The sequence below is a fragment of the Gymnodraco acuticeps genome, unplaced genomic scaffold, assembly GCF_902827175.1.
Source record: "Gymnodraco acuticeps unplaced genomic scaffold, fGymAcu1.1, whole genome shotgun sequence".
NCBI lineage: Eukaryota > Metazoa > Chordata > Actinopteri > Perciformes > Bathydraconidae > Gymnodraco > Gymnodraco acuticeps.
In genome coordinates, this window is record NW_022990033.1 from 7,397 (window position 1) to 32,486 (window position 25,090).

The 25,090-nt window shown below is 41.4% G+C and overlaps 1 protein-coding gene across 1 annotated transcript; it reads left to right on the plus strand.

Moving 5' to 3' along the window:
* Positions 1-91: 91 nt before the first annotated feature.
* Positions 92-23,842, plus strand: LOC117545339 (NACHT, LRR and PYD domains-containing protein 12-like; the record flags this gene model as incomplete). Its single annotated transcript, XM_034215065.1, has 6 exons — positions 92-228; positions 13,262-13,388; positions 13,474-13,753; positions 17,843-19,634; positions 19,717-19,890; positions 23,669-23,842. Coding segments are annotated over exons 3-6 (2,411 nt in total), but the record flags the coding sequence as incomplete, so codon positions are not given.
* Positions 23,843-25,090: the final 1,248 nt, after the last annotated feature.

Sequence of the window (25,090 nt, forward strand, 5' to 3'; positions counted from 1 at the left end):
CCTCCTGAGTGAAAACTACTGCAGCACTTCAAACTCCGCCCCCTTCCCCCCCATTTCCTCTGCAACTCAGAGCGGAAGTACCGACTTCCTCTTTCACGGAAGTCACACCTGCGACAGTTGGTGTTCAAACTGTTGAATAAAAGGAGATATAAGGGAATAGCAGGCAGAACCAGGACTGAGGAGGACGAGATCAGCCGGGTTTCTGTGGACCTGAAGAGAGTTCAGCAGGTGAGGATCCTCCCACAGGAGTCTGTTACAAAAATTAAAGACATTAAGAGCATTAAGAAATAGTGCAGCGGAAACACATTATAAAATGTTATTTAAAAACAGTCAAAGTCAAAAGCAAAGAGAATTAAATAAACATACAACAAGCTTATATAGATTAACACAGGTATAACATGAATAACAGTTACAGTGCAGTGTGAGATATGAATAGTTCAGGAAAAGTGAAAGTATTTAGCCTGGATACAAAAGTACCTGCAGGTTTCTGGGAGTTTGTTCCAGATGTTTGGAGCATAATAACTGAACTTCTCCAGGTTTAGTTCTGGTTCTGGGGACAGAAAGCAGACCAGAAGACTCGGGGGCGGGGCCAGAGCTGCTGGAAGAGGACGTGGTTAGTCAACAAGAAGTAGCAGCAGTTATTTGAACTAAAACATAACTTTGACGAGGGCAGGATATGTTCATTTGTCATACTGATCATACAATAATGACACAAACATAATGTGATATGAAGTCGTACGAGTACCTTCGGGTCTCTGTGTGTCATTCAAGCTCGGCTGTGTGTGTGTGTTTGTGTGTGTGTGTGTGTGTGTGTGTGTGTCCTGTCAGACTGAGAGGCTCAGTTATCTCAATGGGTCTCAAATGTATTGGTCACCATTTAGGTAAACAAGTAATTCCAAGGTACACCTTTATATAATAATTATGAGAGAGAGAGAGAGAGAGAGAGAGAGAGAGAGAGAGAGAGAGAGAGAGAGAGAGAGAGGAGAGAGAGAGAGATAGAGAGAGTAGAGAGAGAGTAGAGAGAGAGAGAGGAGAGAGAGAGAGAGAGAGCGCTCGCTCTCTAGCGCGCATCGCGACGCTATTATATATGAGCTCGAGCCTCTGCTCCTCTCCCCCTACCCAGATCCATAGATCTCTCAATGTTGCTGCCTGTCCCTGCAGGTAAAGCCAGTTGTTGAGGCACTCATCATGCTCAGAGATTTGTAAAACATTGCACAGACGTCAGGAATGGTAAAAGTGCTGAGGTCCTGTAGTGAATGCATTCTGACATGACCGGCAGGCTCTCTAGCGCCACACAAGAGGGCCACACAAGAGGGCCACACAAGAGGGCCACACAAGAGGGCCACACAAGAGGGCCACACAAGAGGGACACACAAGAGGGCCACACAAGAGGGCTACACAAGAGGGACACACAAGAGGGACACACAAGAGGGCCACACAAGAGGGCCACACAAGAGGGCCACACAAGAGGGCCACACAAGAGGGCCACACAAGAGGGCCACACAAGAGGGACACACAAGAGGGACACACAAGAGGGCCACACAAGAGGGCCACACAAGAGGGCCACACAAGAGGGCCACACAAGAGGGCCACACAAGAGGGACACACAAGAGGGCCACACAAGAGGGCCACACAAGAGGGCCACACAAGAGGGCCACACAAGAGGGACACACAAGAGGGCCACACAAGAGGGCCACACAACTCGCACCAAAAGTCAGATTGACTTGAAATGTGGTACACACATTGAGCTGAAGACACTTTACAGAAAGAACTACCAGGCTCCGCCCACTCAGATGTGTTGCTTATTAGCATAATGCAGTGGTTCCCAAAGTGTGGGGCGCACCCCCCCTGGGGGGCACAGAAGCATGACAGGGGGGGCGCGAGAGACCAGGAGGAAAAATGGTTATTTAAAATAAAAAATGATGCAGTACTATTACGTCTGGGTCTCTGTGTTTCATTAAAGCTCGGCTCTGTGTGTGTGGAACGAGACATTTTGTGTGCGTGCGCGAGCGAGCGAGAAAGAGCGCACCGGTACCGAAGATCATTGTTAGCTTCTGGTGCTAGCGAGCTACGCTAACGGATATAAGGAATTTTTTCAACAACAAAGTGGAGGAGAGTCCTCTCCTGTCAGACTGAGGGACTCAGTGAGCTAAAGGACTCTCAGTGTTATCTCAGTGGGTCTCAAACGTTTTGGTCACCATTAATTTAAACAATTATTTCCGAGGCACACGTTTATATGATCATTACAGATATAAAAAAATAAGAGAATAAATTAAAAACAGGTATGAAATACTATATGACAGTAAAACAAGAATAAAGTTTAAAAGGGTGATTTGTAAAATATCCATAAAGAAAAAGTAAATCTGTTTCATATGGGTGTTGAGAGATGTATCCATAGATCTCTTCATTTTGCTCTCATAATAATACAGAATACTGGATGACCGCCAGAGTTCTTGGTCACTCGGAATCTCGTGTTTCCGCGAGAAGATTCCATAGGACTGAACTCGTTGACAATACCGGAACTTATGCCTTCCGGGGTCATACGAGGTCACACGTGACTTTGTTGATATAAATATTCGACCTACGCATGCGCGAGACGGAAGATATCCAGTGCTAAAGCACCGCCTCTGGCGGTCATCCAGTATTCATAGAACCGTAGTTACATACGTAACTATCGAAGTATCCATAGATCTCTTCATTTTGCTCTCAAAGTGCACCAGATTGATGCTTTTAACTTCCCTGGGGAGCTTGCCCCCGGACCCCCCTATGTGAGGTTCACACACCATCTATAAAAATAGCACTTTACCCCTGCTTACACCTATATGCCATGAGCTGATTATTGAGCCTTCATTGTAACAGTCGCGGGTACACTGTGGGCCCTTCTCACTTCTCTTATTTTTAATTTCCTCGCTCCTCGGTCTCGGTCTCACCGGAAGTTGATTTGTCTGCGCCATCTTGAGTAGCGTCCCATGGCCTTATTTCTGCCGGAGGAGCGAGGAGCTATAATGGAGGAGCTATAATCGAGGAACCACCAGACCATCCTTTGATTAAATCCTCAGACACTCGCCCCGCCCCCTTACTGTGTATCGCTCACTGATTGGACGATGCATCTAACTGGGTTTTGATAGATAACATACATATCTCTTTTTCTTCTCTGAATTATTTTATTTCTATTCACTCTAATCAATATTAATCCAACTATTGTTCGTTTATACATTTTAAGAATGGCGTTTATCTTTTTTGAGAATGGGTTCTTATTTTATTTATTGGGGTCTACAACAGATGATACAAATGTTTGTGTCAGTAAATGTGTACTAACAGAGGCGGGGGGGTGTGTGGAAATAACGGGGACAGAGCTGCTGTCAGACGATCAGCTGTGCAGCGTCATCACAAACGGACGTCGCTTCACTTGACGCTCCGGAGGAAAGGACGTCCCATTGCTCTTAAAACTCATTTCTCTGCTTCTCGTGGTTTCCTTGCGTCTCTCCATGCGTCCCTGGTGGGAGGGACTAAACGCAGGGAAACAACGCTAGTGAGGGAAGCAAGGAATCCATTTAACCGAAGTGAGAAGGGCCCTCTGTATTTGCGTGGGGAGTGTTGCAGTAGAACATTCCTCTGTAGCGCCCGGTACATTAATGGGAAACCCTAAATGTTTGAGCGCCCTCTATGAAACGTCAAGCTACCCCACAGCACCCCCAAAATAAATCTCTGGCGCAGCCACTGAGCCTAACTTGTGTTGGGGGGGGGCCCGACATTTTTTTTCTCCAAAGGGGGGGCCTGACAGAAAAAGTTTGGGAACCACTGGCATAATGTGAAAGCAGTTTAATGACAAACTTTTCCATTTTGAATCTGTCAACACTTACTTTGTATAAAACATTCGGGGACAGTCACACATTACTCTTCAAAATGAGCAAGATCAGTCAAAAAACATGTTCGCCATAAATCTAAATGGAACTAAATGCTCATACCTCATTGGATACAGATGTAGCGCTTCGTTTCAGACCCCTACCCGTGCGGGTCCGTGATCGGCACGGGGTGGAGCCCTGCTGAAAAGGAAAACCCCCCGCAGGACTTGAAACGCCCCCTTGATAAATACATGTAATTATAATGAAACCAGCTGCAATGGATCATGGATCCACCAGGGGGAGCCGTGATTAAAAAGCTGCCACACTGGAACCCATGTGAAATAAACAGCTGATCTACAGGTATCTGATATCGCGGATATTTGTTAAGATCCATATGTCACGGATAGGATCATATTCTGTGCTAAATAAGACACATGTAATCACTTACTAAACATCTCCATGTTTTTATTTAACAAAATAATGTTTAATTCACGTTGGCGTAAGTACAAAACCATCGCTATGTTTTTAGATCAGGAAATGCATCCAGGCTCAAACAAACGATTTTAAATCATCATCCTCACGATCATTTAATGTATCATATGTTCGCGAGTTGAAATTAATGCACTAATACATGTAGTTTAATCCACGTGAGTTTACAACAACACAAATAATCGCTTTGTTTTTATATCACATCCGACCGGAGGAAAATGCAGCACGGGTCTCACTACCGATCATCCTAATCCCACGGGCAAACAATAATATGTACAGTGTTAATAGTTTACTGTATTATTAGTGTCTAATATTACTGCTATAATAATCACACATTGAGTTGTTGAAATCAGACCGTGTTTTTTTTTAAACAGTCTGAATGAAACGGCAGCTCTCAGGTGATCAGCTGTGTGTTTACACAATAAAATATGCATAGTAATTTAATACCTTCCAACACACATTGTTCGATTGATTGATTGATTGAAAAGTGTATTAACAGCTTGTATATTGGGTACAGTAGCCTACAGTACAGCTCAAAACATATAATTGTTAAGGGGATGCAGACCAGAGAAAGACTTTCGTCTTGTTTACATCAGGGTCCCCCATTTCCAATTCATCATGTCATTTAAGACATATAAGACATACAGATGGCTTATTTACAATTTACATACAGGTGGTTTTTTACATACAGATTGCTTATTTACAATTTACATTTTAGATTTGGTTCTAATACATCCTAACCGGACATTTAAGACATACCAAGTCTACAGATATACAGTTAGTAACAGAGTCTAAAATGCGAGTATATACATAGATGGGGGGGGGGGGAAGCTGTCCATTGAACGACAGGTTGAGATTTGTACCATTACCGGGGCCAGTTTTGCAATGCTCTCCCCCGAAGGTGCTCTTTAAGAGAGGTTTTGAAGGTAAGTATAGTTTTACTTTCCTTTACAGTTGTGGGGAGAGCGTTCCACCTTGATGTGGCATAAGAACAGTTGAGAGAGCTGTATCCACAAATCTCTTAATTTTGCCCTCAGTGCACCAGATTGATGCATTTAACTTCAATTTAAATAAAAACATCTTCTGTTGTAACAACAATAACATTATAAATAGTAACATAGCATGGTATTTCACATTTAGCTTTGAGTGTTACTGGCCTGAGATTTGTTTATTACATGAATTAAGGTGTATAGTATTCGTTTATTAGTCCCCGAGGGGAAAATGGGTAGCAGCACATCACAGAGGCATTTAAAAAGTTAAGACAATACATTCTGGAAATGTTCACATCAGGCACCTTCAAGTTAAACAATACTACAGTAAACAATTAACACAGTAAATTATGTGGATTAAATCACATTTATTTAGTTAAAAATAAACTAAATATGATTTCCTCCGGAGTCGGCTTGACTCGGTTTGCATTCATAAAGAATGCACAAATGTGTTTAATCGTTAATGTCAGACATGTAGGCTACTAAGTAAATAGCCTACATTAGTTCCTGCTCAAGATTAGATTCAACATTATTATTATTGCACAGATTACAGGTACTGAGACAACGAAATGCAGTTTAGCTTCTAACCAGGTGCAACAAGCAGTAAAGTGAAAAGTAATGTACACAATCTACAGAATAAAATATAGAATGAATTGAATGAATCATACTTCAATAATGAAAAGTAAACTAATATTAGACAAATATGAACTTTAACCATCCATGACTTAAACATATCATCCAGGATACAAGCCACAGAGTTGCACCTGCAAGGTGAATATAGAACAACTGGTTAAAAAATAACTACCGAGTGTTTGAAAGCGTACAACAGTTTTATGATATCACTGCCCGATCTAAGACACGAGTGGATATGTCTTGAATTACATTTGAGTTGAGTGTTTAGTCAATTTAATGTGTTGCTTAAAATAATACTTCTGCATACAGTATGTGACAATGTGATGCACGGCCAGATACGGCTGGAGAAGCTGACTCAGATAAGGAAATGTGATATATTATGATATTATATCTGAATGATAATGTGCGACACGTCAGCGTCTTCTCTGCATACGGCAGTTTAAACTGTATTTCCTTTCTCCTGTAATATGACTTGATAGATTAAAACTCTGCACACTGAGCTCTGATTGGTCAGCAGGCGGTGCTTTCACTGAGTTGATCTCTTTTCTATCGGAGGCGGGCAGCGTCAGGTAAAAAAAAGTTATTTAGCCTTCCCAAACCTGAGCCTCACGCGCCGCCTATGTCCTTAGGCAACCCAGTCTCACGGCATTTCGTGTTCACCAACACGATTTGCCCCTTTTTTTCGTGTTGCACAGCACGATTTTAAAAGCAATGTATTTCTACTGCCTGCAGCACGTCTTTTTCTCCGGTCGGGTCGAGGAAGACCGGAAGCTGTGTGGTTCATAAAAACATGTTCTTACTCAATATCAAGCCACAATTATTGCTTTTATTTGAAATCGTATAATTTCGGACTTTTGTTGCCGTCTGTGAGGAAAATAAATGGCTCAGAGCCTCAGGATACGGAAATCTGTATTTTTAAATCTTTTTTTCCTTCTAATTCGTTATTCTTTTCAAAATAACACACTGTTATTTACTCACCAATAACACACAATTATCCTTGCTTTTATTTATTGGTTTAATTCCATAATCTCTGGCTTTTTTGGCCTCCGTCAGGAACTGAATTTCAAAATAAAAATAACCGGAAACAGACGTAGGCCTATAAGGGACATTTCGAGCATCATTGCGATTGTCAACATTTCTGAGTTTAGGATGGCCGAAGACACTACACTACCCATAATCCCAAGCTATCGTTTAGGACTACAGTCCCCGTAAGGTTACGCAGAGCGTCAAACAGCTGTGTGAAATGGAACGAAACCACGCCAGACTATCCAAAACTGGAATCGAACGCACCCCAGAAATACACATGCTGGCTATTGTGTTTCGCAAAATGTTCTATGGGACGTCTCTACTGAACGTTTTCGTTTTTCCTACAATTAGAAGTTGCCAGTATTAAACACATTGGTGTTATCAAATGTAAAACATATCATTAATAAATGGGTGAAAATCGCTTGTGTCCATAATGCGCAGCATTAATACCCACATGACAGCTCATTGTTACTTTGTAATTATACTCCACTAAAATTCAGAGGTTAACCTGGTATTTTTACTCCACTGCATTTATTTGAGTTACTTTGCAGATTCTGATTAATGATGTGAAATATAAACAACCCTTAAATCAGACTTTAGTTACACCTGAGTAAAATTCAGGTAAGGTGATTGTCAAGTGCCAACAATCAGGAGAGATATTTGATAGTTGGTGCTTGAGAAGACTAAACATGTATCTGCAATTGACATGAATGGAAACGAGTAATAAAGTATATTCATTACTCGTTATTCTCTACTAATAGTTAATTAAAGACTGTATATTATGGCTATTTTGCACATCCCTTTCAAGATTTTCAAAGGTGTATTGACATATCATATACACAACTACGGTGTAGTTATGCAATGAATGAAACACTTGGGTCACAGGTTCCTCAACAGTGCATTACAAGACATCTATCAATATGTGTGTACCTCCACCATTAAACTGTCATATTCTGCACATTTCTTATTCTATCTACATACATACGAGTATAATTCATATGTATAATATCAGTTAAAATAAGTGCTTCAACATAGTTAACATTGCAGGAAAGCAATATATTAGACGTTAAGTACTTTGTCAGGCTTAATATTTATCTGTAGATAGATACCCCCAAAGTGTTTTTCTTATTTAAAAGAAGACCTTAACTTAAAGTGTTATTTAATGTTTAAATAAAGGTTAATTCGTTTTTCTGTTTTGCACATCCTCCTATTAATATCTTTGTACATTCTGCACTAAACTGTTTTATTGTAGAGATCACTTATAGTATCTTCTTGATTTTTTATATTCTATATTTATACTTTCCCCCTATGAAAGTCTGTACTCTTAATATATTTTTAAACAAATAAAACACAATAATTCAATAACGTGCTTTAACCACTAGGCGGTGCACACAAGGTACACACAGCCATAATAACTTTGTATTATTAGTGTAGGACACTTTTGTTTTCGTACAACATCTGAAGATGTGTAGTTTTATTCGTGCTTTCACATAATTTTACAGCATATTGCTATACTATTTCAGACTCAGTATTTACATTCTTACATTCAAAGAAAATCAGTAATATCTTTAAAACTAAAGTCCTTTTATATCAGTTGTGCACCGTTGTGGTGTAAATATAACCTACCTAATTAGATCAAATGTAAAAGTCAGCCGAATTAGTGTTGATACTGCAAGGAGACGTATTGTGTGAAGAGAAATTGAAGATGTTGTTTAATTGTTGAATATATTTATGATCCACGTCAAGTATTCAGTTTCGGCGGCATTTTCTCAGTTTTTCCAAAGGTCTTCTCATCAGGGCTCTATAAATAAAGAACTACGGCAGATCTGTAATATGTAATGCAGCCGAACCGTGTATTACAATGCCGTTATGTGATGACTTTCAAAGAGAAAAGCAAGAGCGCTCGGAATTAAGTATTCTTTTAAAATGTTTTCCGGATTTCATATCATATAAACACCAAATCCCAGCATGCATTGCGGCTAAAACATCCGGGATCTTGGGTAATCGCTCGAAATGCCTACGTCTGTTTCCGGTTATTTTTATTTTGAAATTCAGTTCCTGACGGACGCCAAAAAAGCCCGAGATTATAGAATTAAACGAATAAATAAAAGCAAGGATAATTGTGTGTTATTGGTGAGTAAATAACAGTGTGTTATTTTGAAAAGAATAACAAATTAGAAGGAAAAAAAGATTTTAAAAATACAGATTTCAGTATCCTGAGGCTCTGAGCCCCATTTATTTTCCTCACAGACGGCAACAAAAGTCAGAAATGATACGATTTCAAATAAAAGCAATAACTGTGGCTTGATATTGAGTAAGAACATGTTTTTATGAACCACACAGCTTCCGGTCTTCCTCGACCCGACCGGAGAAAAATACGTGCTGCAGGCAGTAGAAATACATTGCTTTTAAAATCGTGCTGTGCAACAAGAAAAAAAAGGGGCAAATCGTGTTGGTGAACACGAATCAATAGATTAAAAATCATGTTGGTGAACACGAAATGCCGTGAGACTGGGTTGCCTTAGGACCATACCGTTCACCAGCCCCAACCCCCCATGTTTCCTATGCTGTATGTTGGGAACTCTTTGTTTAAAACTAATTGGCCATCGGAATGTGTGGAGTCACATTCCACAGCTCTCGCACACAGAGAGACACAGGGAGATCGCTCTTCTGGAGTGAAGAGAGCGGAAATAATGATATTGCAAGTTAGAAACGTAAAATGCATTTTGACAGACACTTGGGGGAAATATGCTGCATTTTGAATGTCCGATAGTCCACCATTAACACCTTAGTCCGTCTCGTCTCATCAACGAAAACTAAATATACATTTCGTCATAGTTTTCGTTATCAAGAATCTATGTTTAGCTAGTAATCGTCTCGTCTTAGTCATGTAAAAAAGGTCGTTGACGAACATTTTCGTCATAGTTTTCGTTGACGAAATTAACACTGGCATATTTAAACTGTCGCACTTTCTGTTGTTTCTATCGCGCATTGCCGGTATGAAAGGGTCTGTGCCGGAAATATCAAACATTTAATAAAAGTGAAAAACAATGAACAAGACTTATTCATCATAATTAATTATATTTATTTCGTTTGGATGTAGGATTTTTGACTTTGTTTAGAGCAGTGATCTTCTCTGCAGCAGAGAGCTAAGCGCTGTCAGACCGGACCTAATCCTGAAAAGTATTATCATCTGAAAGTAATCATTATGTTATTAACCCTTTGGAGTCCTGGGCTAATTTGGCCGTTTTCACATACTTTTGATTTGTCTTACTAAACCCCATTAAGAAATGTTTGGCATGTCAATGTTTGGTATCTTTTTTTAAGGACAACCTCACCTATATAACCTGATAGTTATTTCTTTCATTTTGAGATACTATATGAACATTTTGGACCCAATATCACAAAAGAAACGTAAAAACAGATTTTGAAAATGATATTATTTTTCATATAGGTAACACAAACATACACAACGAAACCATTTAAAAGCTGGAAATATATACATGGGATGTCACTATGATAATGTGAACGTTTGATTGAGGTAGCATGTAAATGATAAAATACGGCGAAGATATTAAAATATGTGCTTCCATTATTCATACTTCTGAAATATATCTGTATTAACTTTATATCATCGTATGTCCGTGTTTATTGGGTCTTTTTGCATGAAACAAAGACTGGCATATAGTTTCAAGCCAGTACTTTCGACAGAAATACACATATACATCCTGTTGAGCAGGATCTACAGTTTCCAGTATTTTCCGTTTCGTAAAATGATCAAATGCGGCGAAGAAATTCAAATATGTGCTTCCATTTTTCATACTTTTGAAATGTATTAACTTTATATCATCGTCTCTCCGTGTTTACTGGGTCTTTTTGCATGAAACAAAGACTGGGATATAGTTTCAAGCCAGTACTTTCGACAGAAACACACGGCAATGTTGTCCGGACTGTTGTTTTTATGCGGCACCTTCTTGAACAGGTCATGTGATCTGATCACACCGGCGTGACGGTCGACTCCAAAGGGTTAATATTAAATACATATAAGTATTTTTACAACTTGTATTTAGAAATACTCTGTTGTAATTATTGATGCATAAATGTGTTCATCCATTCAATGTGGCATCTGCTATAATGGGGTTAATGTATGATATTACTTAATAATACAATACATTATAATATATGATATGATAATTACATTTTAGTTTTATTCATTTCTTATTTCATAGTTTCTCATTATTATTATTTTTATCACTCGTCTTATTTTTGATTTTATTAATCTGTGTGAATCTGTGCTGTCCTGTTTTTCACTCTCACCCTGTTGCTGTTTGAACTACTGAATTTCCCCACGGGATTAATAAAGGTCCATCTTATCTTATCTTAATGTATAAGTTGATTTACTTCAATCTACTGTACTGTGTAAAAACACCCCAACAATATTACAAGAAATATACTGCATAAAGCAAACTATATACTTTATTTGATCTAAAATATTGATGTTTTTTCATTATAGTAGCTTGTGAAAACCATACAGTAACAAATAAGTGATTAAATGCTACAGTATTCAACAAACACAACTGCAGAGCTGCAAACTTTGCAAACAGACTAAGTTCATCAACACCCAGTTGTCTTTGTGTATTTTGTGAATGAAGCGCCATCTCATGGTTAAATCCTGTAATTGAACAAATGGGGAAATTGGGCAACGCCCTCTAGCAATTTGGCAACACCCCCAGCCACTGGCATCCGCTGGGCTTTTGACTGGGACACACCCATCTGAGTCTGATCTGGGTTGCGGTCGAATAGTCCATTTAGCTTAGGAACCTTCCTAACGGAGTGAAATGACCCGGAAGTCCCTCAGTGGTAGCCATGATAAGTGCCGTTCGAATTCTCTAGAATGATAGGAAAAGAGGTTTCAAACTTTCTTTATAACCTCCTTTAGCTTAGGGACCACTGGACCTCCCTTACCGAAAGGAGAGGAGAAAATGCTGCCCCACAATGCATTGCAGCCGCAGCATTTGCCGTCACTCAACAGTCGGCCGTTCACGGAAACAACCGATTATGACGGAGAAAATGATATCATGAAAGTTACGGTGCTTATTAAGCTTTTTAAAACCTATGTGGTAAGTTGCCAAAGTGCTTTGTTCTGAACGTTCATCAGTATTATAATCAAAAAGAGAAATATGAACGTTAGTTTTTACTGAAATTATAAAGTCAACATTTCACTGAGCTGTGTGGTTTGTTCAACTTTTAAAAGATGTTTGAATGGTGATATACACAGTGATAGGTGTTAAAGACTAACGTTTATAATAAATACATTTGTATTGATTTTAAGATATTTTCATAGTTCATACAATCATACTGGGATCATTTTTTGTATTCAATTCCAGCTTTGGTCCTGAAGAATCTGTTTCTCTGTTGTCCACGTTCATAAAGCATAAAGCAACAGCATCAGAGCACAGAGTCTCTAGATGAGTTCACAGGAGTCCCTCGTTCTTATTGAACATCCATGTTGTAGTCCGCTGTATAGAGAACTGTAGTTGCCATGGTTTCCCCACAGCAGCAGACGCTCATTCAGGACGTCCGCTGGCGCATCAGAAACACGTCGGATAGTGAAAGTGCATTCGGATTCTCTAAAGCACTGCAGTCTCTTCTCCTAAATCCTTTTGAATTCTCCTATCCACTATCCCTTAACCCCGTGACGTTTCACTCAAAGGTCAAGGAATAGGAGATAGGGTTAGAACTTCGGAGCTGATTTTTAAACTATCCGAACGCAACCCTGGAGTGCTACATCTGTATGTTCAAACTTGATACGGACCCAGAGGGGGTGCTAAGATCAACACAAATGTTTAACTTTCTAACAGAAATTAACGAAATTGTAAACACATGCTCTGGGGGCGAGTGTTAAATGAGATCTCATGGATCGTGGTGATTTAATAATGTGGGCGTGGCCTATGACGTTTTCTTAATTTACCATGATCTAGAATAAGCTACAAACGCTAAACTGTGCACACACGTCACGACTCATGAACTTTAATAGAACGTTCAGAAAATGTGTACGTTTCTGTTGAATAACATTAGAATTGGGCAAAAGCAAACAAATACCAACTCTTTCTAGAGAGGAGGTCGGAAATAAAAAATAAGGGAGCCCCCCCTCTCTGTGTGGGGAACATGACAGCCATACCAAAGCTCAGAGGTGAGATCTCCAACTGTCCATGACTCTTCTCCATGTCACAGCTCAGCACTCATTATTCACTCAAAGCTCTGTATGTTGTGTTCCAGACCAGAGGACACACACTCTGCTGGAGTTGGACCTGGACCTGGATCTGGACCTGGTCCTGGATCTGAAGTTGGACCTGAAGCTGGACCTGAACCTGCTGAACCTGGACCTGGACCTTTGAAAAACAAAGAAAGTATTTTTTTGCAAAAACCCATTTTATTTCCGATGTAAGATTATTTAATATTTTCTGTTGGTATCTTTTGGATCTCTGCAGGGAGAAAATATGGCGACACTGAAAAAGATCCTCTTCAGAACTTTAGAACAATTGGGGAAAGAGGACTTTGAAGAATTCAAGTGGTACCTGCAGCAGGAGGTCCTAGGATTTGAAGGAATCCCAAAGAGTCGACTAGAGGATGCATGTCGGACGCAAACTGTGGACCACATGTTTCTGAACTACGGCATTAACACTAATGAAGTGGCCAGAAACGTTTTGAAAGAGATGAATCAGAATCTTCTGGAGGAGAAATTATCAAACATTCCATCAGAACCGACAGGTAGGTCATTAGTTAAAAAGGATTGTTACAAACAGGGAACCTGAGGTCAGATAAATCACAATGATAACATGGATTGGATGTGTCCTCCTGATATACCACACAGAGAAACACATGGTGTCAGGGTTCAGGTTCCCCCACGACCCTGAAAGCTCAGTGGTCAGGGTCAATAGTTTCTAGCAGGGTCACTTTTTAGATCAGCTACTAAAAAGCAACCCTATTAGGCAGACCAGGTCCTCATCCTGCAGTCAGGCACTGGGGTCTACCAACCCAGTCTCACAAAAAAACGTGTAATAACTACGTTGGTCCACAACGTAGGACGTAGTATTTCTACAAAAACGCCTCTGAAATTGTAAGATCCCTACGTTTTTTTTCACCATTCATTCCAATGGCTGGCGTCTATGTCACGTGATCTTCAACTTTCTCCCTGCAGAAAAAAAAAACATGGCCGAGCTTCGTTTTATTCTCGGTGGAAAATGCCTATTTTAATAATAATAATAATAATAATCCTTATATTTATTATAGCGCTTTATCAAAGACTCTCAAAGCGCTTTACAAATACACATTACACATACAGATCATACATGTAATGGTCATCTACTGTGGACAATACCCACAGGAGCAAATTCGGGTGAAGTGTCTTGCCCAAGGACACAACGGCCTGACGCAGTGGGGCGGGAGCAGGTTTCGAACTGGAGTTCCCCAACGCCCCCTTGATCTGATGATCAAACGCACAGACCACTGCGCCACTCCGCCATTTTAAAGTTAGTTTGGCCATTAAAAAGCGTTTTGATGTCATTTGATGCGAGAAATATGAGTTGTTATTTCAGATTATGTGTGCAGTGGATGTACATGATCTTTAGTTTGCTAGTTATTACGAAGATTACTTCAGGAAATTGTGTCTATACAACGTTTTCATTGTCACCAAGGTGGTTGCTAGGGACGCTGCTATCGATATTATTTATGTTATGTTGTGTAACTGTTTAATGGTGTTATCTTTATTGCTGTGGAATTCTCCATTTACTCAACAATAACACATAATTATTCTTGTGTTTATGTATTTGTTTGATTAATAAACACAAGTTGGAGTCCGACAGGACCGAGGGTCGGAGCAGCTCATTTGCTTTACAGAATATTACACCCGGAAGTAAGTATTCTCTCCGCTTCGCTTGACAAACCCCGTGATAGTCCTCAAGCTCTGTGATTGGACAGTGTGCCGAGCGTCGAATACCACTTGAAATGGGATGGAACCACGACAGACTGTCCAAAACTGGATTTGAACGGGTCCACCCCGTCCCCCCCTCCCCCACCCCGTCCCCAGAACTACACATGTTGGTGTTTCGCAACATGCTCTATGGCACGTCTCTACTGGGAGTTGTAGTTCTAAAAGACGTTTTTGTATTTCCCATAATAAGAAGTGGCCAGTATTAAACTGTGTACGTCCCTGGAGGTTTAGGGGATAGGAAACACTCAAATGTAAAACATATAATTAATAAATAGGTGAAAATGGCTTGTGCCCATAATGGGCATTACCCACATGCCAGCTAAGGTCAGAAGAGCTTTATTTAACAGCTGGTATTATGTCTGTGACCCCTCCTGTTGTTCATTGATAAGCCTGAAACATGCACTTGTCAAGGTTCAGAGGCACATTTTGCAAATATGGCAGTAGCCATCGATCGTCTTAAGATAAGATATACTTTATTGATCCCAAGTTGGAAACATTGGCGTTACATCAGCATGTGTATACAGAGTTGGAAATATGCAGTGGTGTTTATTTGTAAATCATTTAGTATAATCACACAAATTCTGTGTTTTATATTTAATAATTCTGTGTTCTTTATTTATTGAATGTTCAATACCTGACAAGGCCGGAGATGAAAAACTTTGGTCGCAGGTTCCTCAACAGTGCATTACAAGACATCTATCAATATGTGTGTACCTCCACCATTAAACTGTCGTATTCTGCACATTTCTTATACTATCTACATCTTATAAGAGTATAATACATATGTATAATATCAGTTAAAATAAGTGCTTCAACATAGTTAACATTGCTGGAGGTATACACAACGTTTTTCGTTCATTGCATAACTACACCGTTTGTGTATTATGTCAATAAACCTTAGAAAATCTTGAAATCTTGAAAGGAATGTGCAAAATAGTCATTATATACAGTCTTTAGTGAACTATTAGTAGAGAATAACGAGTAATGAATATACTTTATAGGGATCCTATTAATATCTAATAATAAAAATAATGAAATTCAATAACATGCTTTAACCACTAGTTGTCCCTTTATATCAGCTGTGCACCTTTATGGTGTAAATACAGCCTATCTACCAATTGGATCAAATATAAAAGTCAGCCGATTTAGTGTTGATACTGCAAGGAGACGTATTGTGTGAAAAGAAATGTGAGATATTGTTTAATGGCTGATATATTTATGATCCACGTCACGTTTTCAGTTTTGGCGGCAGTTGCTCATGTTTGTCTAGAAGTCTTCTCATCAGGGCTCTATAAATAGAGAACTACGGCAGATATGTAATATTTAATGCAGCCGAACCGTGTATTACAATGCCGTTATGTGATGACTTTCAAAGAGAAAAGCAAGCACACTCGGAATAAAGTGTTTTCGGTCTGTTTCCGGTATTTGTTTATGACGATGTGATGTGAGATGTGAGACTGGAATTTAGATGCGGATTTTGTTAAACTAATATGTTTGCACTGTGGACCAACACTATACATTGACGGGGAAGGGGGTAGCAATAAAGATTACACCATTAAACTGTTACACAACATAACAGAAATAATATCGATAGCAGCGTCCCTAGCAACCACCTTGGTAACAATGAAAACGTTGTATAGACACAATTTCCTGAAGTAATCTTCGTAATAACTAGCAAACTAAAGATCATGTACATCCACTGCACACATAGTCTGAAATAACAACTCATATTTCTCGCATCAAATGACATCAAAACGCATTTTAATGGCCAAACTAACTTTAAAATAGGCATTTTCCACTGAGAATAAAACGAAGTTCGGCCATGTTTTTTTTTTCTGCAGGGAGAAAGTTGAAGATCACGTGACATAGACGCCAGCCATTGGAATGAATGGTGAAAAAAAACGTAGGGATCTTACAATTTCAGAGGCGTTTTTGTAGAAATACTACGTCCTACGTTGTGGACCAACGTAGTTATTACACGTTTTTTTATGAGACTGGGTTGGGTCTACACACCACTGGGTCTAAGGGTCCAATCAATGCCAGTTGGGTTGTAGCTGAAGGAGAGGAACATGGTATACAAACTTCAAACAACCATCACCTCTCTGCTGGGGACGGATCCGGTGTCGGTGTGGGAGGTGGAGCAGGACCAACTAGACAAAGTTGGGCTCACCTCTACACATTGAACCGGCGCTGGAAAGAAACTCCTGGATAGGGATTAGACTCTGCTTTTCCAGAGTTACCCAGGTCACCTTTGAGGTTCATTGAGATGAAAGCTGTCCCTGTTCTCTCTGCCGATGCATCGACCAACAGTTCAGAGTAACTTGCTCTCTTGCAGTCTCTGGGTCAGGGCACCAGCTGGGGATACGTTCAGTAGTTAGGCTGGGGCTCCCCATTTGCAAGGAGGGGTCAATAGAGTTTTCCATCCACCCTGTCTTATGGACGAAGGGAAAGATTATTACTGTGACCCCCAGGGCGTCTTGTTGATAGTAGGCTATTGCAGGATTATGCAGTATTGGGCCAATTACTAAAAGCAATCCACTTCCTGTATAACTGGAGTGAGAGCTGAGTCCACATCCCCAGAGGTCGATCTGCCAGGGTCGTGCCTCGTCTTCCAGCAGCAGGAATAAGAGTCGTCAGGTTTAGGGCCATGGTTCTCTGGGGACCACAGATTGTTCATTCTGGTTTCGAAAATATTCTTTTTCAAGGGCACATTTTTGGAAAGCAACAAGATGCGGCGTCTTGATCCAAGGAAAATAATCTACTGTCTTGTCAGAAATGTGTAAAATTATTAACCAAACTTGTGATGGTTATTTTATGTTAATTGTAGTATTGTCTCAATTGAGAGATTTCTTTTTCCGTTCATTCAGAGCTTCATTCAGAGATTCTCACTCAGTGCCAAGGGAACCTCAAATTCAACCTGAAGAAAAAAATTGAGAAAATCATAGAAACGGGTAATTCAAGACCTCTAAATGAAATCTACACGGAGATCTACATCACCATGGGAGAAACAACAGCTGAAGAGCATGAGATCAGACAGATGGAAACAGCATCCATGAAACCAGAGAGACCAGAAACAACCATCAGACAAGAAGACCTCTTTGAAGCCTCACCTGGAAGAGACGCACCACTCAGAGTGTTGACAAAGGGAGTGGCTGGCATCGGGAAAACAGTCTTAACACAGAAGTTCACTGTGGACTGGGCTGAAGGCAAAGCCAACCAGGACATCCAGTTCACATTTCCCTTACCTTTCAGAGAGCTGAATAGGCTGAAGAAAAATTACAGCTTGGTGGAACTCGTTCATCACTTCTTCTCTGAAACCAGAGACGCAGGAATCTGCAGGTTTGATCAGTTCTCGGTCGTGTTCATCTTTGACGGTCTGGATGAGTGTCGACTTCCTCTGGACTTCCTCAACACTGAGATCCTGACTGATGTCACAGAGTCCACCTCAGTGGATGTGCTGCTGACAAACCTCATCAGGGGGAAGCTGCTTCCCTCTGCTCGCCTCTGGATAACCACACGACCTGCAGCAGCCAATCAGATCCCTCCTGAGTGTGTGGACATGGTGACAGAGGTCCGAGGGTTCACTGACCCACAGAAGGAGGATTACTTCAGGAAGAGATTCAGAGATCAGGAGCTGGCCAGCACCATCATCTCCCACATCAAGAGATCACGAAGCCTCCACATCATGTGCCACATCCCAGTCTTCTGCTGGATCTCTGCTTCAGTTCTGGAGAAAGTGTTGAAAACCAGAGAGGGAGGAGAGCTGCCCAAGACCCTGACTGAGATGTACATCCACTTCCTGGTGATTCAGTCCAAAGTGAAGAACGTCAAGTATCATGAAAAAAGGGAGACGGATCCACACTGGAGTCCAGAGAGCAGGAAGATGATGGAGGCTCTGGGAAAACTGGCCTTGGAGCAGCTGCAGAAAGGCAACCTGATCTTCTATGAGTCCGACCTGACAGAGTGTGGCATCGATATCACAGAAGCCTCAGTGTACTCAGGAGTGTTCACACAGGTCTTTAGAGAGGAGAGTGAATTGTACAAGGACACGGTGTTCTGCTTCGTCCATCTGAGCGTTCAGGAGTTTCTGGCTGCTCTTCATGTCCATCTGACCTTCATCAACTCTGGAATCAACCTGCTGGCAGAAGAACCAACAACCTCCTGGCTGTCCTGGCAAGTATTCAGACCTCAACCCACACTAACACATCTCTACCAGAGTGCTGTGGACCAGGCCTTACAGAGTCCAAACGGACACCTGGACTTGTGCCTTCGCTTCCTCCTGGGTCTCTCCCTGCAGACCAATCAGAATCTCCTACATGGCCTGCTGACAGAAACAGGAAGTAACTCAGAGATCAACCAGAAAACAGTTGAGTACATCAAGAAGAAGATAAATGAGAACCCGTCTCCGGAGAGAAGCATCAATCTGTTCCACTGTCTGAATGAACTGAATGATAGTTCTCTGGTGGAGCAGATCCAACAGTCCCTGAGATCAGGAAGTCTCTCCACAGATAATCTGTCTCCTGCTCTGTGGTCAGCTCTGGTCTTCATCTTACTGTCATCAGGAGAAGATCTGGACGTCTTTGACCTGAATAAATACTCTGCTTCAGAGAAGGCTCTTCAGAGGCTGCTGCCAGTGGTCAAAGCCTCCAGGAAAGCTCTGTAAGTGGAGATACAAACAACATTGATCAGTTTTAAAAATGATAAATAAAATAAATTGTGTTCATTGCTAATCCTTCCCCAGGCTGAGTGGCTGTAAGCTGTCAAAGAGAAGCTGTGGAGCTCTGTCCTCAGTCCTCAGCTCCCAGTCCTCTAGTCTGAGAGAGCTGGACCTGAGTAACAACGACCTGCAGGATTCAGGAGTGAAGCTGCTGTCTGCTGGACTGGAGAGTCCACACTGTGAACTGGAGACTCTCAGGTCAGAGCACAGGTTTTTTTGTTGATAGTTTTAATTTAAAACCTGCTCATCCAGCTTCAGGTTCATGTTAATAAAGTTGGTCAACATCTGTATCTTTATGCTGACCAGTGGCGTCGCCTGGACTGGCCTTTCCCTCAATAATATAATACATTAACCGTGCTCTACGTGAACCTCATCATGACACAAGAGAGGACGGCAGGACTGTAATTTCCCGTGTTCAGTGAATGCAACAGAGGCAAGACACCAGACCAACCAGAGAGTTGCATGGAAATAAACGTGTGCTTGTGTCAATGAAGCTCGGCTCTGTGTGTGTGTGGCAATAGCGCATGCAGGCCAAATCCCAAACCACGCCCTACATGCTACCCCTTCACACTCCCCCTCCGTGACGGAGTGAACTCCGTGGAGTCACACACGAGGCTCCTCCTGTCAGATGGAGGGAGTAAATACAGCTGCAAGCTTTGGGACGGCCTCCCCTCTCTCCGGCAGACATACGTTTTAAAACGTATGTGGTAAGTTGCCAAAGTGCTTTGTTTTTAACGTTCATCAGTATTATAATCAAAGAGAGAAATATGAACGTTAGTTTTTACTGAAATGATCAAATAAAGTCAACATCTCACAGTCTTTACTGAGCTGTGGGCTATGTTCAACTTTTAAAAGATGTTTGAATGGTGATATACACAGTGATAGATGTTAAGGACTAACGTTTATAATAAATACATCTGTATTGATTTAAGATCTTTTCATCAATCATACGTATTGGGATCATTTGTATTAATGAGGACCGGAGGGAGAGGGGGACGAGCAGAAGCTTCACTTTCCTTTTTATTTCAATTCCAGCTTTGGTCCTGAAGAATCTGTTTCTCTGTTGTCCCCGTTCATAAAGCATAAAGCAACAGCATCAGAGCACAGAGTCTCTAGATGAGTTCACAGGAGTCCCTCGTTCTTATTGAACATCCATGTTGTAGTCCGCTGTATAGAGAACTGTAGTCTCCATAGTTTCCCCACAGCAGCAGACGCTCATTCAGGACGTCCGCTGGCGCATCAGAAACACGTCGGATAGTGAAAGTGCAGTCGATTCTCTAAAATACCGCAGTCTCTTCTCCTAAGTCCTTTTGAAATCTCCTAACCACTATCCCTTAACCCCGTGACCTTTCACTCAGAGGTCAAGGAATAGGAGATAGGGTTAGAATTTAGGAGCTGATTTTTGGATTATCGGAACGCAACCCAAGCCCCCAGGAAGTGCGCCGGAGTCTGATGAGAATATTCGTTGTGGCCAAACGGCGGTACTACACTTCCTTTAGGTTGCTGGGCCCGGAAACACTTTTTCCCATTGACTTACATGGGGAAAGAGTGGTCTGTAACTCGTTGGATCATTTTTTTTAAACTAAATAAACTACCCAGTATGAACGCTTGTATAGCCCTCATTAAAAACATTCGTTCCTCAAGTTGTAAACATTTGCTAATAACGTTATTCTGAGTTATTTCCCTCGGCATTATCAACGTGCATCTAACCCACGGGACCGCGCCGCCCGGCACGTTCAAGTTACGTGTTCAGCACAACATGCGTTTATCTTTACCCATGGATGCACAATAACAACGGACCATATCGCCTTACTGCCCACGGAGCTGTAATAATGGATATATTGCACATGTTTGCTGTAATTCATCATTTGTAAAATATTATACTACATGGGCTTTATGATTAAATCTTGTACCGTAAATGTTGTATTAAATAAAGTTAATGTTACCGACGTAGATTAACGTCCCTGTAGCTTATTATTGCACTCAGGGTTGGGTTGTAACGGAATACATGTAACGGTGTTACGTAATCAGAAAACAAAAATCAAGTAACTGTATTCAGCTCGCGTTACATTTGAAAAACGAGTAATCTGATTACAGTTACTTTCGTAAACCTGAAGTGAATACATGTTGGATTACTTATTGGAATTATTGGTGGAAAGATTTCCTCACAACATTTAACATTCATTACTAAAGGTACAGCCGAATCATCACAGCGCACAAAACCGCGCAGATGGACCAAAAAGGGGAGCGTTTGAAAAAAAGGGGCGGGTCCGCTCAGTGAAACAATAACAAAGTAACATGGAGGAACAAAAGTCTGCGTTTAAGTCGTGTGTTTGTAGAGGTGTGTGTGGTTAAAACACATCAGCCACACCGCTCTTTAGCCTTATGATTCTGAAGGTAAACACAGTGAAAGGTGGTACGTGAACGGCACGGCGCGCTCCTCTTCTCAGAGGCGGAGTTAACCCTCCCGCTGCCTCCTGGCGCTGCAGAGATTTCATGAAGTGAAGGAGGTTTTCCTTCTATAAAGCAGCTGTGGGCAGCAGATACTGTGAGAGTCACAGACATTAATTCATAGATCAAGGCAGACTGGTGCACACACTCTCCTGTTTTGCCAATCCGGTGCTTAAACAAATATAGCTCTAAACCCCTGGCCGAAATGTCCTTAAAATGAAGTCCGAGTTCGACATTTTAATTAATGTCCTGCCAACACTGGCAGGACAGAAGGCGACACGCCCGTTCTAAGCCGTGTCCCTCACTCCTCACATCACAAGCTGCATCCCCAACAAGTTTATTATGTTGTTAGATCGTTTCAGATGTTATGTTTCAGTTGTGCTCTTGATAAGCCATTAAAACAGTGAAAACACGTTCAGTATCCTTTTGCTTTTTGTGTCTCCTGTTCACCAACACATCCATCTGTGATGGAAAAAGAAAGTAATCCAAAAGTAATCTAAAAGTAATCTGATTATGTTACTTTTTTAAGACACGTAACTGTAACTGTATTCGGATTACTTTCAGAGCCATGTATTCAGTAATCAGTAACTAATTACATTTACAACCCCCAACCCTGATTATATTGTATATATGGCCTGTATATATATATATATATATACAGTGCAATCATTATTTCATGCTAAATGAAGCTCTGTTGGATATCACTAGATCCTGTTACAGCGTAATATAAGTACATAACGATTGATGTGTACATTAGCATCATTACTCGCTAGCTGCTAGCTGCTAACTGCTGCCTTGTTAATATCAAATCCATCATAATAACAAATCATTACCATGCTGTGATGAACGTGCGGTGCTGTTACGTGTACACAAATTGACGTGCTTGATGTGAACGAGCATGTTGGTTAAAGTTGCGCATGCGCTATGAGTGCACATACGGGTACTTCTCAGGCATGCTGGGTAATCTGTGACGTTTCGCTCTCTCAAAAGTTGGGCCATTTTATCATCATGCGCTAATGAGCAACTCTCATAGGAATGAATGAGGCCCCGCCTCCCACGCTATATCCAGTTCTTATTATACATCCATGGTAGAGACCGGTCTCAAGTCAGCACCGCTGCAGACTCGCTGTTTGAGGGCTTGATAGCCCACTCCCCCTCCACACTCGTTGCTTTGGAACAGCCCTCAATATGGCGGACCCTCCGCATGAACGCGCAAACGGAGGGGTAGTGTGTAGGGGTATGGGTCTTCCCGGGGGAGCATAGCCTAGAGGAGGTGAGGTCTGCCCTCCACTCATGAAATATAGCACTTTACCCCTGCCTATATGCCGTGAGCTGATTATCGAGCCTTCAATGTAACAGTCGCGGGTGTACTGTGTGTGTGTGGGGGAGTGTTGCAGTAGAACATTCCACTGTAGCGCCGCGGCCGCCTTGACTGTGGGCTAAGCCCCGAATGTTTTCAGGTCCAGGCATGCCCCTGATGCTGACATCATTAAAACACTGAGTTTACTGTATTCCCTGGTTCCAGTCTGGCAGGCTGTCTGGTCTCAGAGGAAGGCTGTGTTTCTCTGGCTTCAGCTCTGAGCTCCAACCCCTCCCATCTGAGAGAGCTGGACCTGAGCTACAATCATCCAGGAGACTCAGGAGAGAAGCTGCTGTCTGCTGGACTGGAGGATCCACTCTGGAGACTGGAGACACTCAGGTATGGACAGACAATCTGAAGGTGTCTCTAATATCTCAAATGTCATGTTCTTCCTCTCATTTATGACACAGTTATTAAAATTACATTTCATTGAGTTTTTACACCCTCATTGACGGCTGAGTCCACTCTACTCTTTAACGGACGCAAGTGATCAACAGCGGTTCAGTTTGGATAGTTCTGACTTTGTTTTCGGCTAACGGCTAACGGAGCTAATCTCACATTATGTGTTATAATTGTATCTTGATTATTTACTGGCCTGCTTTGACCGATGATCAGTATATTACCTAGTTGCTGATGGGAAACCCAGATTAACTTTTTGTGATTCTTTATTACGTAACTTATGATCGACACGTCCAGGTAAGCATCATTTTTTCTCCTCATAGTGCCATCATGAACATCAAATTCATGTTGATATCAGCAGGAGGAGAGCTGGTAAACTAAGCCGTTAGCCGTTGACTGTAAGCAGGTAGCCGTTAGCAGTTAGCTGTTAGCAGTTGAATGTGTACGGGATGCCTCACTGCACATTATCCCGCTTATTACACGGCTACATGATAAACAAACTAACTACTTGACTCCCGATATCAATTGAGAGGATTTCATTGACTTGAAAATGATGGTCATGGTTCTGGTGACGTCACCATACCGAATGGCAGCCGAGTCTAGCTTCTCCCCCGTAAGAGATTAATTTTGCCTCGTTTAATTGCTAAATAAGAAAAGTCTCTGTAAATTACAAATAGTTAACGGGGTGAAGATGGGAAGAAAGGATGGACAAAAGAAAAACATTGGCTCAGAGTCTACCAACGAAGAAAATACAACGAACAACTCGCCTGCACAGGTTGATGATGAGGAAGCTAGCGCAGAGCCACACGTGGCTAGCTTAGCTAAAGTTCTGGAGGAGGTACAGGACTTTCGCAAAGACACAAACAACAATCAAATTAAATTAAATCCGAGGTTACCAACGTCAACGTTAAAATAGAGGAGGCAGAAATGAGAATTGAAAACGTGGAAGGTGCTGAGAAAGATGATAAAGGTAATGAATCGGCACGAAAATAAACTGACTGACGAAGAAGGAAGATCCCGACGGGAGAATATAAGGATTTATAATGTGAGGGAGCGGAGGGGTCATCTATGGTTGACTTTGTGAAGAGTTTACTACAAGAGTACTTGAGATCCCCCCCGCCACGGAGCTCGGCATTGAAAGAGCGCACCGGGCGCTCGTACCGAGGGCCTCCGGAGACAGGGAGAACA